The sequence below is a fragment of the Astyanax mexicanus genome, chromosome 6, assembly GCF_023375975.1.
Source record: "Astyanax mexicanus isolate ESR-SI-001 chromosome 6, AstMex3_surface, whole genome shotgun sequence".
NCBI lineage: Eukaryota > Metazoa > Chordata > Actinopteri > Characiformes > Acestrorhamphidae > Astyanax > Astyanax mexicanus.
The window spans coordinates 51,698,963-51,714,321 of NC_064413.1; the positions used below are offsets into that span (position 1 = coordinate 51,698,963).

The following is a 15,359-nucleotide window of genomic DNA, read 5'->3' on the forward strand; positions in this document are numbered from 1 at the left end:
CAGGATCAAAGCGCTCACCCCAGGGCCTCAACTTGGAGGTCGTCAGATCCCAAACAGATTCCAAACATTTTGGTTGAGAACCTTGGTCAGTATAAAGCAGGATTAGCCAGCAGACTTTCTTTGAGTAAGGGATCTGTACCTACAGTCCGTGGCAAGTGCGTAGATGAGTGCTTTTATGTAATGGCTGCTATCTTAGCATTATTTAGGCGAGCGGTCTACAGTGCACTACACAGCTTAATTTTACAGCATGTCAGTGTCTCATGATGCTCATTGCTATCTTATACCCAGCCAACAGCCTATTCTCCGTATATTACAGCCGTTTGTGCCAAGGTCCAGGACCCTGTTTTAGTACACCTTGCACGACTCAAAATGCACAAAAAGCATGTACTACTTATTTAGCTCGTTTAGTTATATGTGTTTTTATATGTTTACTACAAACATGTGCATATACAGCTCTGAAAAAATAAGAGAGAACTTAAAAATGATGCGTTTCTTAGATTTTACCAAATTAAAAACCTCTGGAATATAATCAAGAGGAAGATGGATGATCACAAGCCATCAGACCAAGCTGAACTGCTTGATTTTTTGCACCAGGAGCAAAGCAGCAAAAAGTTATCCAAAAGCAGTGTGTAAGACTGGTGGAGGAGAACATGATGCCAAGAAAATCAGGGTTCTTCCATTAAATACTGATTTTTGTTGTACCTTACAATCAAAAATGTGTGTGTGATACACATGTAAAGCATTTGCACATCTGTGTCAGTAATAGGTGCAACATAAAAAAGTTGCTGAATGCATTTTTCTTCTGTAGTTCATTAGAATGGGTGCCCACAAAATAAGCTCATTCATGTCAGATTATATAACACACCAACATCCCTGCGCTCATCTTATCAGCCGCGTCTCTGTGATAAATCTCCGCAGCTCCACGGTTTGTGCTGTGGGTTCTAGATATCCCGGTAAACTGATTTAGCGATGTGTGCGCCGGGGATAACGAGAGAATCACCGCTCATTTGCATATGAAGAGGCCTCCAGCACAATGAGAGCGCTTTATCACGTTACAACACGGCTGCACAAAATCCTGATTACACTGCAGTCCTCAGCTCTATTTATACCCACCAGCTCTACAGGGGAAGGCCCTGTTCCCAATCCCACCCACCCTCACCCACCCCCTCACCCACCCTCACCCACCCCCTCACCCACCCTCACATCCCAGGCCCACCAGAACCGATCCGAACCAGAGAGAGACGGGGACGCTCATTATTGACTGGGATCCGCTTACAGCAGAGTCAGATTACTCAAACGAGCGAAGAAATACAGTATAGCGATGATAAAAGTCTCAGCATGGAGTTGTAGAGGTTCTTAATGGAGTCCTATGATAATCCATCCAATCTCCTTCCCATGACTTTATCCTGTATACCGTAGCGATTTTATTTATTGATATAACACAATGTCGCCTACTGTCGAGTTCAGAAGGTAGATTACTTTTTAATTCATGCTGAAGTTCAGGTTATCTCCCACAAACACAGTCAATGGCACGTTTCACCTTTCCAAGTTGTTAAACGTGGAATATGGAGCTAAACTAGTGTTCATTTCCTCAACTGAAGCTCTCAGTTAAACTTAGTAAGTCAGCACATTATGATGTCCTCATTTAAAAGCATTAAATGTAGCTTGAGATATTAAAATACAGTAAAAGAAGCTCTAGTCTGCCAGGCCTGAACCATAATACACTATTAATACTGCCCCCCTTCCCAAAAATACAGGGAAATATCTGCATTTAAAAAATAAATAAAGCGATTAACACCACTAATAAAGTAAATATAATATATAGACTTTGCCAATCAAACACTAATTAATTTATTTACATTTAAAAACCCATTATTATAACATTAGTCTTGAGGTGAAAAAAAAATAACGAGTATTTTGTGATTATAGCAATGGTGCCTCAAATAACAAAGAAAACATATGATAGATACGATATATAGAGATATGACTTTGTTCAGAATAGATGAAAGATAAACAGCTGCTAAATGTTTGCAAAGCTTTCACAATGAACCCTCATATCTCTAAAAGTGCAATTTTACTTTAGTATTTTTTTTTTTTTTGTAATTTAGCTGCATTTCTATTGGTCAAATTTCAGATTCGCAGAACGCAGTTAACTGCTACTAACTCTTGATCTTTCTTCCTACTAGCTTTGGGGCGGACCTGATGAGAGCCAGTTTAATCAGAACGTTTTTGATGGTTTTTGCGACTGCATTTGAGGATACTTTCTAATAAGTACTCGAAATGCCTTGGATTGACTTTTCTTCTTTATTTAGTTGAGTAGTTGTTGCTTCTCATAATCTGGATTAGAACATTACTCAAATATTCACTATTCACTGTATACCTGTAACTCTACCTCTTTACTACTTTACTTTAACTGATGCTCTCAAACACTTTATTAAGAGACAAGAAACTCAAGTAATTAACTCTTGATGAGTTCAACACAGCTGTTAACTGAAAGCCTGCATTCCAGAACTAAGAAAATCCAGCCAAGATCATCTAAGCAAGAGGTGCTGTTTTAAGAATCTAAAATATAAAACATTCTGGTTTGTTTAACACTTTTTCGTTTACTAAATCATTTCATATGTTTTTCTTTGTAGTTTTTTCTTTATAGTTATAGTATTAATCTACAATGCAAAAAAAGGAATCTAAGGTGTGTCCAAACTTTTGACTGGTATAAAAAAAAATTAAATAGAGATTCTTTTGGGGGAATATTCATATTTTTAAATACATATTCCTAATCAAACTTTTGACGGGCAGTATATGTGATGTATATGGCTGTAAGTGTATATGAGCACACACATACTGAGATACACCCCTGTGTGTGTCTTTCAGGGAGACGGTTCAGACAAAGAGCATGGTTAATTATTCAGAGAGATCACTGCAGCCCATTACATCACATACATAATAAAAGACCCCCGGCTCAGTCCGGCCCCTCTAAAGGCCTTCCGTCTTCATAATCATCCCACCAACACCAGGTTAACAGAGGCCGGATGACCCCACCCACATTCATTACTACACACTTAAGGTGCCTGTAGGCTTTGGCCATTTTATCAGAAACATCTCCCCAAACTGCAGTGTGTATTTGTATATTTAATACACATATACTTAATATAGTTAAGTCAAGTAGTTTTTTTGTTAATACTTGGCGAACGGACGGATAGAAATGAAAAAAATAAGAGAGCACTTCAGTTTCTCTGATTTAGCTATTTATAGGTCTATGTTTGAGTAAAATGAACATTGTTGTTTTATTCTATAAACTACAGACAACATTTATCCCAAATTCCAAATAAAAATATTGTCATTTAGAGCATTTATTTGCAGAAAATGAGAAATGACTGAAATAACAAAAAAAAAAAGATGCAGAGCTTTCAGACCTCAAATAATGCAAAGAAAAAATCAATATTTGGTGGAATAATCCTGGTTTTTAATTACAGTTTTCATGCATCTTGGCATCATGTTCTCCTCCACCAGTCTTACACACTGCTTTTTGATAACTTTATGCTGCTTTACTCCTGGTGCAGAAATTCAAGCAGTTCAGTTTGGTTTGATGGCTTGTGATCATCCATCTTCCTCTTGATTATATTCCAGAGGTTTTCAATTTGGTAAAATCAAAGACACTCATCATTTTTAAGTGATCTCTTATTTTTTTCCAGAGCTGTATCCCAAAATTAGTTGTGATCAGGTAAATGTCTGTGAAACACACAGGTGCACCACTGACTGAATACAACCTAGACAACATACTGCAAAACTTCTATTGCCCCAAAAACTAGACTAAACTAAAATATATGTCAATTGAGACGTAAAAGCTTAAATTAAGCAAAAAAATCTGCCAATGGGGTGAGCAAATTTTTCTTAGTAAGATTTTCTTAAAATAAGATATGATCAAAAAGCTTTAAAATGAGTGAAGTAACACTTAAATCAACAAAAATCCCCTTTTTCTGGCTTAAATTTCAACACAAAAATCAAAATAACTTGACGGGTGACTTTTTGAGCTTATTTTGATTCAAATCACTTGAAATAAGGTGAAAATTTAAGTAAGACTGAATAAAATCATTATTCCTAAAATAAGTAAAATGGTGTTACACTCACACAATGCTTAATCAGACGAAAAATATTATCAGAAAAATAAAACAAATAAAAATAAGCTTTTTTGCCTTAAAAGTAGTCATACATGGACATGTGTGAACGAGCAGCATATGTCCAGGTAGCTGCGCCCCTGAAATAGCAATCCGCAAAAGTCTGAGTGCATCTGTCTCTTAACGGGAATGATGAGCAAAAGACACACTGATTGGTTTATTTCACGCCACGCCCAAAATTAACCACACCCATGATTAAATAAGAGAATTAGTATGTGCCTTTTGCAAGTTTCAATCTGCACAAGGTGTACTTTTCCCGTCGTTACGATAGCAAAGATACACTGACACACCCTAAATCAAGCTGCGCGTTCCACCGTAGACTGCTTGCATACAGATCACCAAAATAAGTCCCCTAAAATCACTCCAAATATCATTAGCTGCTATTCTTCATATGGAGCTGAGAAATGCAGCCAATAGGCTTTGTAGCGCAGCTACAGAAAAACATTCAGCTCTTCTAAATGACTTCATTAACAACTTTAATGACTTTATTAGCATCAATTTAATTAAAGTGATTAGAATTTTAGGCATCTTTTGCTCATTATAGGGTAGGATGGCTGTATTGGTGGAAAATGAGGCGTTAAAAATGCTAATCTCTGAACTTGCCACAAAATGCATTTACTGACTGTGTTGGGAAAAAGCTGCCAGATCTTTCCAGATATTTGTGGACACCCTTTCTAATGAATGCATTCAGCGATTTAAGATGCTCCCATTGCTGACACAAATGTGCAAATGTACAGAAACTGAAGTGGTCTCTTCATTTTTTTCAGAGCTGTAATTTGTCTAGTTTCTGCCAACATAACTTTTGCAGTGTGCTGTCTAGGCTGTATTCAATCAGTGGCGTACATGGGTTTTCTGTTGCCAAGATAGCAATACGCATGAAATTTGGGACCATTACACTGTAAACCCAGAAATTGTTTGAACTCAATTGATTTAAGTCTGTTTTACATAAAACTGGATATTTCTATACTCAATACTCAACTATAATAGTATTCATTCAAACTGAGATCTCTGAGTTGAACCAACTTATAATAACTGAGTTTAGTCTGTTGCCATTATCTGTTTGCATACTGGGTGTGTCCAACAGTTTCTGACTAACACTCACCATCAGTGTGTAGTCATTCCCCCCGGGCTACCTTACAAATAAATCAAGTTCCCATTTAGTTGTAATAACTTGTTGTTTTAATTTATGCTAACTTAAGTTTTCATTCCCTATTACTTAAACTCAACTTATCCGGTCTTACAGTATAACAAAAATAAATAAAAAAGTTAAATCTAAAGCTTCTCCTTTAGTTGTAATAAATTGATGTTCTAAGTTAACTTAAGTTTTGATTACCCATTACTTAACTTTTCAAGGCACCAGGTTTCCTTCATTTTTTTTGAGTAAATTCAACTTATCTAGGCTTACAGTGTATGTAAGTGTATGTGCATGGCGTAGAGATGTATTTAAACAACACAGGCTCAAGGTGTGAAAAAAGACGTGTTAGACGTGTAAGCGAGGTGTAAGATAGCAATAAGCATTGCTAAAATAGAGCCTATTATGATTAAATTGTATCTTGAGATGCCCTGTGATTCCCACGCCTACTGCAGGCCGTGATTTGTGGCTTTGGCTAACAGGAGAAGAGGAGAATAAGTGGAAGTTGTGAGCACGGCCGTCGTCTCACCTCCATACTGGTCACGTTGCACCTGTGAGTTCCTGCAAACCAGCCTTCAGTGGAACACTGATCGATATCCACATCCTGCACACTGACATCCACCCGAACAACCCCCCTACGAGAGAGAGAGAGAGAGAGAGAGACAGGGATCAATTCAGTCTTCAGTGCCAGAGAAGGATAGTCAATCAGCTGGAACAGCAGCGTAAATGTCTTAAGTGAAATGTAAGCTTCGCTCTTCTGAACACTCTGAATCTGTACAGCCTACAGCGGGTGATAAACACGCCCCCTGAAGCTCCCAGCATCCTTTATGATTATATATATATATATATATATATATATATATATATATATATATATATATATATATATATACATACAGTATTAAAGCCTCTTAACCCCTTGGGACGAGAGCTTTACGAGTTCTTCCAGTAACAGTACAGCTTTCTATACAGCAAATGATAATAAAACCATGCAACTAATGCAGGGGTGTCCAAACTCTTTTTGTTGGGGGCCAGAAGGAGAAATATATTTGAAGTCACGGGCCACAGACTCTGTAATAAAACAAATAATGAAATATACCACTTTAAAGAATACTTTTTCCTGATTATTTCATTTACACACCATTTTACTTGACTTACTATCTTTATCTTTGACAGTGTTGTGTAAACTAAGATTTTTCAAATTGATGTTTAATTTCATGATGTCTCTTAATATTAAACTCCTTAATTACGGCAACTTTTAGACTCTTTGCCCCGTTTGTTGCACTAGAAATGCGCACCCTCTCCGCTTTTAGACTCTTTGGCCCGTTTTTCTGCGCTAGAAATGCGCACTCTCTCCGCTTTTAGACTCTTTGGCCCGTTTTTCTGCGCTAGAAATGCGCACTCTCTCCGCTTTTAGACTCTTTGGCCCGTTTTTCTGTGCTAGAAATGCGCACCCTCTCCGCTTTTAGACTCTTTGGCCCGTTTCTCTGTGCTAGAAATGCGCACCCTCTCCGCTTTTAGACTCTTTGGCCCGTTTTTCTGTGCTAGAAATGCTCACTCTCTCCACTTTTATATAGCGCATCCTTATTGTAGCAGTAGCTGTTTAAATTTCATAAAAACACAATGTATATCAATATATTTCTCCAGTGTAAAAACACTTTTTTAGACTTTTTTCAGGCTTTAAACAAACCAGAGAAAGAAAGAATTGGCGTTGCACTGAAATCCAACTCCTCTTAATGTGCACAGATACAATATAACAAAGATATGAACCTTTTACTGCCGACTCTTTAGGTCTTTAGGCTCTGAAAACCACCTAAAAATAATGAATTTCTTTGATTTTACCAAATAAAAAAAAACTCTGGGATATAATCAAGAGTAAGATTGATGATCACAAGCCATCAAACCAAGTATAACGAAGCATAAAGTTATCCAAAAGCAGTGTGTAAGACTGGTGGAGGAGAACATGATGCCAAGATGCATGAAAACCAGGGGTATTCCACTAAATATTGATTTCTGAACTCTTAAAACTTTATGAATATGAACTTGTCTGAGAGGTCTGAAAGCTATGCATCTTTTTTGTTTATTTGACCATTTTTCATTTTCTGCAAATAAATGCTCTAAATTACAATATTTCATTTGGAATTTGGAAGAAATGTTGTTTGTAGTTTATAGAATAAAACAACAATGGTCATTTTAATCAAACATAAACCTATAAATAGCAAAATCAGAGAAACAGATTCAGAGATGCCAATTCGAATGTCAATAACTGGGTGGACACATGCACAACAGGAATTAAAAAGTGATTAGGTAAGAAAATATGATATATGTGCAGTCTTTTTCCTTGATCAGAAAGGCAAAACAATCTGATAATGATCTCTCAGATAATTCACTGGCAAATTTTACATGATTTCCGGTGTAGCATCCAAAAAAACGAAGAAAAATCAGACAGAAAGAAAGAAAGACTGAAAAAAGTGTGTTTTATTTTGTTAAATCATTGAAGGAAAGGAGTCGTAACCAGTTTCCCTTCCTTTAATAGAAGCTGAGAGTCTCTGTTTACGACTTTCTATTATTAATGTCCTTCACCCTGGGTGTTACGGATCGTTAGCAATCCCATAATGCTCTCTTCACAACAGTCAATAAAACACCACCCACTTCCACCAAGACTGGAACGCCTCTTTTGTGCGTTTGACTGTAAGCGGCTTCAGGAGAGAGAGAAGAGAGCAGCAGGACATAAGTGGAGTCAACAGGTTCCCCAAAAGCCCCTTTAGATTGAGCTCATAACTACCTCTTATATATCCAAACCTGTAATATTCTGAAGTTTAAGAATCTTATAGAATGTATGGTGGACCATATCCATCATTCAAAGGTCTCATTCCATTCTTTTTTCCTTTATTTTAAATAGTCTAGTTGTGTCGCTAGTATACATTTTTTTGTGAAAAACTGTGTTTCTATGTAGCCCTGCTTTAGATCACTGAATTAGAGGTCTCTGAAGAAAGACAGGACTTCGGCTCTTGCTTATGAATATTCATACATGCAAACACAAAGCCTCTGATTTGCTAATTGCCCTGCAGCAGAGAACGCCTACCTGCTGCCTCCCCCCACAGTCAATTTTACAGCTCTAAAACTAGTACAAAATGTTTTCAGAGATACAGCCTTAGATATAAAGATACAGCACTGAGTGCTAGATAAATTTAACCCTTAAACTTCACTTAACATGAGTTTAACCATGTCGAAGGCCCAGATTCTGCCTTATATCATAAAAGGTTGAAGAACTGTGTCATGTGCAGCATTCATACACAACTCTGAGAGACCTATAGTATTCCACAAAGAACTTAAAAAGCACCCGAACATCCCTTTCAGACAGCTTCCTCTTACAGCGTCCACAGTTAATCCTGTTGGATGTGGTTGGTTCTTCTTGGTGGTATGCTGACATTACCCTGGATACCGTGGCTCTTGATGCATCACAAAGACTTGCTGTCTTGGTCACAGATGCTCCAGCAAGACGTGCACCAACAATTTGCCCTTTTTTGAACTCTGGTATGTCACCCATAATGTTATAGTGTGCATTGCAATATTTAGAGCAGAACTGTGCTCTTACCCTGCTAACTGAACCTTCACACTCTGCTCTTACTGGTGCAATGTGCAATTAATGAAGATTGAACACCAGGCTGCTCCAATTTAGCCTTGAAACCTCCCACACTAAAATGACAGGTGTTTCAGTTTCATTCTCCAACCCCTGTATGTCTGATGGACCCCAGGAAGAATAGCTGCTGTCATTATAGGAGCTAATGGGGATGCAAATAAAATAACAAAATAAACAGTGAGCTTATTTTAGTTTAGCTAGTACAGTTGGCCAGTGATGCACCATGGGATAGGATGCACCACAGCCTATCCTACCTACGCCCAGTGGTCACCACAATATGTCCCATTTTTAAGTCCCATGTTAGCATTATCAGACCTATGGGGACATGCCAATTAAAAGTTCCTACCTGGATGTAGGAATTTATAACATTAAAGTTCTACTGGAATAAAGCAGCAGCTCTTTGCTGCACTTTAGAGTTGAGTTGAGTTTGGTACTCGCTGTTCCTCATCACACACACACAGAACTGTAGTGAATGAGTGTTAGAGATAAGCCCTGAGGAACTGAGTTTGGGCTGCACCAGCATTCCCCTCATCACAGGTGATCACACCTGCCTCCTCACACCTGCCTCCCTCAGGAGAACCGGAGCTGTGAGTACAGATGAGATGAATCTTCTCACAAATCTGCTCCACTGTGATATATAAAATCTAATAGCTGCTTTATACACTGGAGTTTATACAGATTTCTGTTGGTTTTGCTTTTTTGTTTTTAACTTTAATAACAGATAAAGACAATATGAGTAAATATAAAAATCACGTTTTTAAAAAATATATTATACACTGCAAAAAACTAAATCTTAGCAAGTGAAATTTTCTAAATGTAAGGCACTAAATCTTATTTTCTTCTTGTGTGTAAGTGTTAGATTATTTTGCTTATTTTAGGGATAATTATCTTAATCATTCTTACTCAGAATTTGTACCTTATTTTAAGTAATTTGAACTGAAAATAAACACAATCTGTAACGGCAGGTAGTGAGGAGTGACGCACGCCGAGTAGAATGTACTCACAGGTTTATTTACAGGCAGGCAAGCAAATGCAGCTAACAGTATAGCCAGGTAAACAAAGATCTCACCAAAGACAGAAGATGTAGTCGTATAAACAGTCCGAGATCGTAACCGAGAAACAGTCCAACCAAACATCAAATCCAATAAGGGCAAAACAAAAGACATTAACCGATAATCCGAAAACAGGGTCGTAACGAGAAGGCAATAACAAAGGACAGGAAGAAACCGCTTAGTACGCAACATAAGTCGACAATACCTCGCGAAGATACATTACACAGTGCGACCTTAAAGACAGAAAAACAGAGAGCATAACCCGGATCTTCCTCAGAACACAGGTGAGTCTGAGCGCCGGAGCGTAACGTGATTGGGCGACGGCGAGCGACTGACGGTGACGTCATAACCCAAAGGATTCTGGGAAGTGGAGTCCAGAGGTGTGGAAGGAGAGTCAGGCTGCGTGACACAATCTAGCAGCAATCAAGTTATTCTGATTCTTGTGTCCAAAAACAGTGATTATTTTGCTTGAATTCGGTGTTACTTCACTCATTTTGAGACTTTGCCATTGCTTTTTGTAAGAAATCTTACTAAGAAACTTTTGCTTACCCCATTGGCAGATTGTATTGCTTAATATACATATATTTGTCTTAATCTGCATATATTTTGTCTAGTTTTTGCCAATTGATTTTTTGCTGTGTATTTATTAAAGGAAAAAAACTTCCCACTAAACCTAAAAACTGCAATCAAGCTTTACCGATAACTGGCAGCAAGTCTTTCACATCTCTGTGGAGGAATTTTGTTCCACTCCTTTTTTTCTCTTTACAGAATTGTTTTAATTCAGACACATTGGAGGATTTTCCAGCATAAACATCCTGTTTAAGATCATCCACAGCATCTCAATCAATCAGACTTTAACTAGACCACTCAAAAACCTTCGTTTAGTTTTATGTTTTTAAGCCATTCAGAGGTGGGCTTTATGTTTGTGTGCTTTGGGTCATTGTCCTGCTGCAGAACCCAAGTACACCTGAGCTTGAGGTCACTAACAGATGGTCAGATATTCTCCTTCAGTATTGTCTGGTAAACAGCAGAATTCCTGCTTCCATCTGATATTACAGCAAGTTATCCAGCAGCCCCAGACCATCACACACACACACACACTACCACCACCATGTTTTACTACGTTCAGTATAATGTTCTTTTTCTGAAATTATGTGTTTTATAGTTTTACGACAAATGTAAGGGGACACACACCTTCCAAAAAGTTCCATTTTGTTTCGTCACTTCAAAATATATTTACCCAAAGTTATGGAGATCATTAAGATGTTAGTTGGTAAATGTGAGAGAGGTGGTTGTGTTTTTTTGGTCAGCAGTGTTTTTTATATTGGAGTTCTCCCGTGGAGACCATTTTCACCCAGTCTCTCTTTCTTATTATTGAATCATTAACACTGATCTTAACTGAGGCGAGTGAGACCTGCAGTTCTTCAAATGTAGTTCTAGCAGGAAAACTCTAGAAACAAAGTGCAGCAAGAAAGATTTAATCCCAATAAACACGTATGACAATTAGTAAGTGAATATAGTGTATATAGAGTCTTTGGCGAAAGCCCCGTCGAAGCCCAGGTCCGCAGCGTCTGGAACCTCGCAGATCCTGCCGTACTTGTACGGCGGGGGCGGAGCCTATCCCCTGGGCAACCGGCGGGACCGAACTGGAGGCGGTGGGGAAGGAGGAGGGTGAAAACGTATGTCAGCGTCTGCAAGCAGGGGAGAACAGGTATGAGGGAGGTCTTATAAGGACAGGTGGGAGTTGGTGATTGGCTGAGAAAAGTGGCGTGATTTCGAGTTTCCCGCTAGAACCTACGCGGAGCTTTCAGTTCTGGGCTCTTTTGTGACCTCCTGGATGAGTTGTTTATGCCCTTTTGGAGTAATTTCGGTCGGCCGGTCACTCCTGAGAAGGTTCACCAGTGTTCCATGTTTTAAAGATATAAAAAAGTCATTTCTAAAGTCCCAAAGCTTTAGAAATGACTTTATAACATTTTCCAGACTGATAGATGATCAATAACTTTGTTTTCTCAACTGTTTTTTTTTTTTTTTTTTTTTTAGATGGGGGTATAATAATGTGCTGCTTTTTGAGATCTTTTATCTGTTTCATGTTGTCAGACAGATTCTAAGTGATTTCTTGATTCTACAGGTCTGGCAGTAATCAGGCCTGGTTGTGGTCAGTAGTGAAATTGTTTGAGCTTTAAAAAAAGTGAGATTAATCACAGTTAATTTATGGTGGGGCAAAAACGTTTTTCACACAAGGCTAGATTGGTTTGGACAGTTTTTTTCCCTTAATAAATGAAACCATAATTTAAGCCAAACAAAATGAAAGAAATGTAATGTCTCAACTTATTTTTCTGTTTATACATTACATTACAGATACATACTAGGCCTCCTCTAAAGCCAGAGAGTGTCCTGAGGCTTCCCAGATATAATAAAATACACCACAGGAAGAATATGGGGCCATATGGTCACTACACTCTGACATCATCCTTAAACACAGCTTGTTGCTCAGATAGAACACTTGAATCCTGATTTATTTCAGAGGCAAAAATGTTAACAGAATTTGCAGGATTTAGCTGATACTCTTATCCAGAGCGACTTTCAAGGTTATTTCTATTACAGGGGTGGACCAATGTAGAGTTAGGAGTCTTGCCCAAGGACTCTTATTGGTGTAGAGCAGCATTCAGTCACCTAGACCTGGAATTGAACCCCAGTCTCCCACACTGTAGCTCACTGGCAGGCGGTGGTATTACTGCTGGGCGATTATGGCCGAAAAAAATAATCTTTGATTTTTTTTTTTTTTTACAAAAAAAATCTGATTTTCGATTATAATCTATTATTTCCCTTCTACTAAAAACTAAACTACAGATGACAAAGAAATTGTTAAAAACTAGGATTACCTGTATAAAAATAAAATAAAATTAAAATAATAAAAAAAAATTGTCTTTGGTGTTTAGACGCTTTGGGTTGAATCGACCCATTGAGTGAATCAATGATTTAAAACATTGTTTACAAGCCCATAAAAATTGAGAAATAACTTCCTTAATGAGTCAGAGAAGAAACCTTACAGCGATAACGCTGCAGTTTTTAGAAACGGTAGGATTTATTTCTAATTAAATATTTCCTTTATCCCACCATTTTTCGGTATGAGTTCAGTCCTAAGACTAAGCGGAACGTTTAGAAAATATACAAGCCATTGTTTATTTTTTGGTATTATTATTCAAAAATGAAAAACTAAATACCTATTATTTTTTTATTTTCAGAATTTTCAATTGAATATCAAATGAACAAATGATACACGAATTACCAAGGTAAGATAGATAAACACTTCAGAAATGAGGAGCGTTTTTGACTATTTTAGATTAAAAAGAGAAAATGACTATGTAAAATTAAAACTGTAGATCGAATTAATCAAATTAATTGTGAAAATCGCTCAGCACTACCACAAACCCACAGTGAACCCGTATTTTCCAGCCTCTGCTAATTTCCTCCCTCCAGTGTTGTACTGGTGTGGATGACGGGTGAAGCTGCTGTCGGCCTGATCTGGACAGCCAGGAGGAAAAGCCCCAAAAATAGCCGCCCTCCCAGCTCAGCCGGTCCAGCGTCTGCTGAATCTGCCACCCCGCTCCTCTCAGAAAGAGCCCCGCAGGCTCGGCTCGCTTTAAAACCCAAACACAACATTTGGCTCATTTCAGACTTATTCATCCATCCCTCTCTTTACCCTCCAAGGGTCTCTCCTCCGCCACCGAGCCAAAGTGGACATATGGCGGCCCACCCGGGGCGTCTGAGGCTGACAGTGGGAAAGCCCAGTCTCCTCCAGCGAGTGCAGGATGAGTTCAGAGAGGCAACGGCTCTACAGCTGCACTTACTTTCTTCATGTATCTGCCTAACTTTAGCATCTCAGATGACTGCTTTGGCTAAGCAACCACATCGGATGCTATTAAAACATCATATTAACCACCTAGCAACACCACAGCACAACAGCTGCTAAGCATCTACTTAGTTGCTTAACTAAAGCAACCATCTGAGATGCTAAAGTAAGGATGGTATTACAACAGCAAACACCTCGCAACACCTTAGCAACCTTCTCGCAACACCACAGCAACCACTTGCAGAAACACAGATGCCTTCTAACAACACCACAGCAGCCACTAAGCAACATCACAGAAACCACCTGTGATACGGTAGATACCACCTAATAGCATTTCATAGCACAGCCACAACAACCACAGAGCCACCTTACAACATCATAAAAAGCACCTTGCAACATCATAGCAACCACTTAGCCACTACCAAGCAACCCTAAAACAATCAGTTTATTTCACCCTTGGCAGCAGCCTATTAACTACTTGCAAGCTGGATCCACCACAGCGCTGTGATTTCGTCAGGAAATGATCTGTAATAGTTAATTATGCAGTAATGATATTTTGTTCAGTAGTACAGTAAAGTACAGCGTCTATTGCTGGAGATGCTGTAATGCAGATTATAGAGAGTGTAAGTATGAGATCAGCGAGGGCAGCATGTCTGCGCCAAACACTTCTAAAAGGTGTTTGGTTGCAGTTGTTGCGGCTAAAAGTGGAACAGTGATTGAGTTTAGAGATATATGGGGAAAATGATGCAGAGCTTAAAAAAAAAAAACATATTTTCTCATGTTCTCCATCTCTTATTTTACCCATTGCTAAAGGAAACCATCTAGTATATATTAGTATATTAGTTTTGTATTTATTCAATGTGTTTCTTTTTTCCTACATTATAAATGAATACTGAAGTGATCCAGATTATGAAGAAACACATATAGAATCAGGTTGTAACTTAAACGTGTTAAACAAACCAAAATACTCTGTGAAAAAGCATTTAGATACTCTTATCTGGGGTGATGTTAACTTGCGGTTTCTGAGGCTGGAAACTCTGATGAACTCATCCTGTGCAACCTTTAAGCATCTTCTTAGTTGCTTAGCCAGAGTTACCACCTGAGAAGCTAAAGTAATGACATAGCCTCAACCCCAAACAACACCATAGCAATCACCTAGGATGCTATTACTACATCATATCAACTATCTAGCAACACCACAAAAGCAAGCATCTGAGATGCTTAAGTATTGAGAGACTCAAGCCCAACAACAACCAACAGCAACCAACTAGGATGCTGTTACAACACCACAGCAACCACTAACCATCTACTTAGTTGCTTAGCCAAAGCAACCACCTGAGCCAACTAGCAACATCATAAAAAAAACACTCTGCAGCATCATAGCAACCACTTAGTTACTATCAAACAACCCTAAAACAATCAATTTATGTCTCTTAGCAACAGCCTCAGCCTAGCTCTAGCTTTTTCTTTCCTGGGGCCATCCTGATGAGGGCCAGTTTAATCA

General features: G+C 38.4%; 1 protein-coding gene across 2 annotated transcripts in view; it reads right to left on the reverse strand.

The window, feature by feature from the left end:
- gpr158a (G protein-coupled receptor 158a) overlaps positions 1–15,359 on the reverse strand; it is a 147,961-nt gene that overhangs the window by 108,296 nt on the left and 24,306 nt on the right. For both annotated transcript variants that reach the window (XM_022662706.2, XM_049480249.1), the window contains exon 2: positions 5,837–5,942. In XM_022662706.2, coding sequence (XP_022518427.2) covers positions 5,837–5,942 — 106 coding nt within the window. The remainder of the gene's footprint in view (positions 1–5,836; positions 5,943–15,359) is intronic.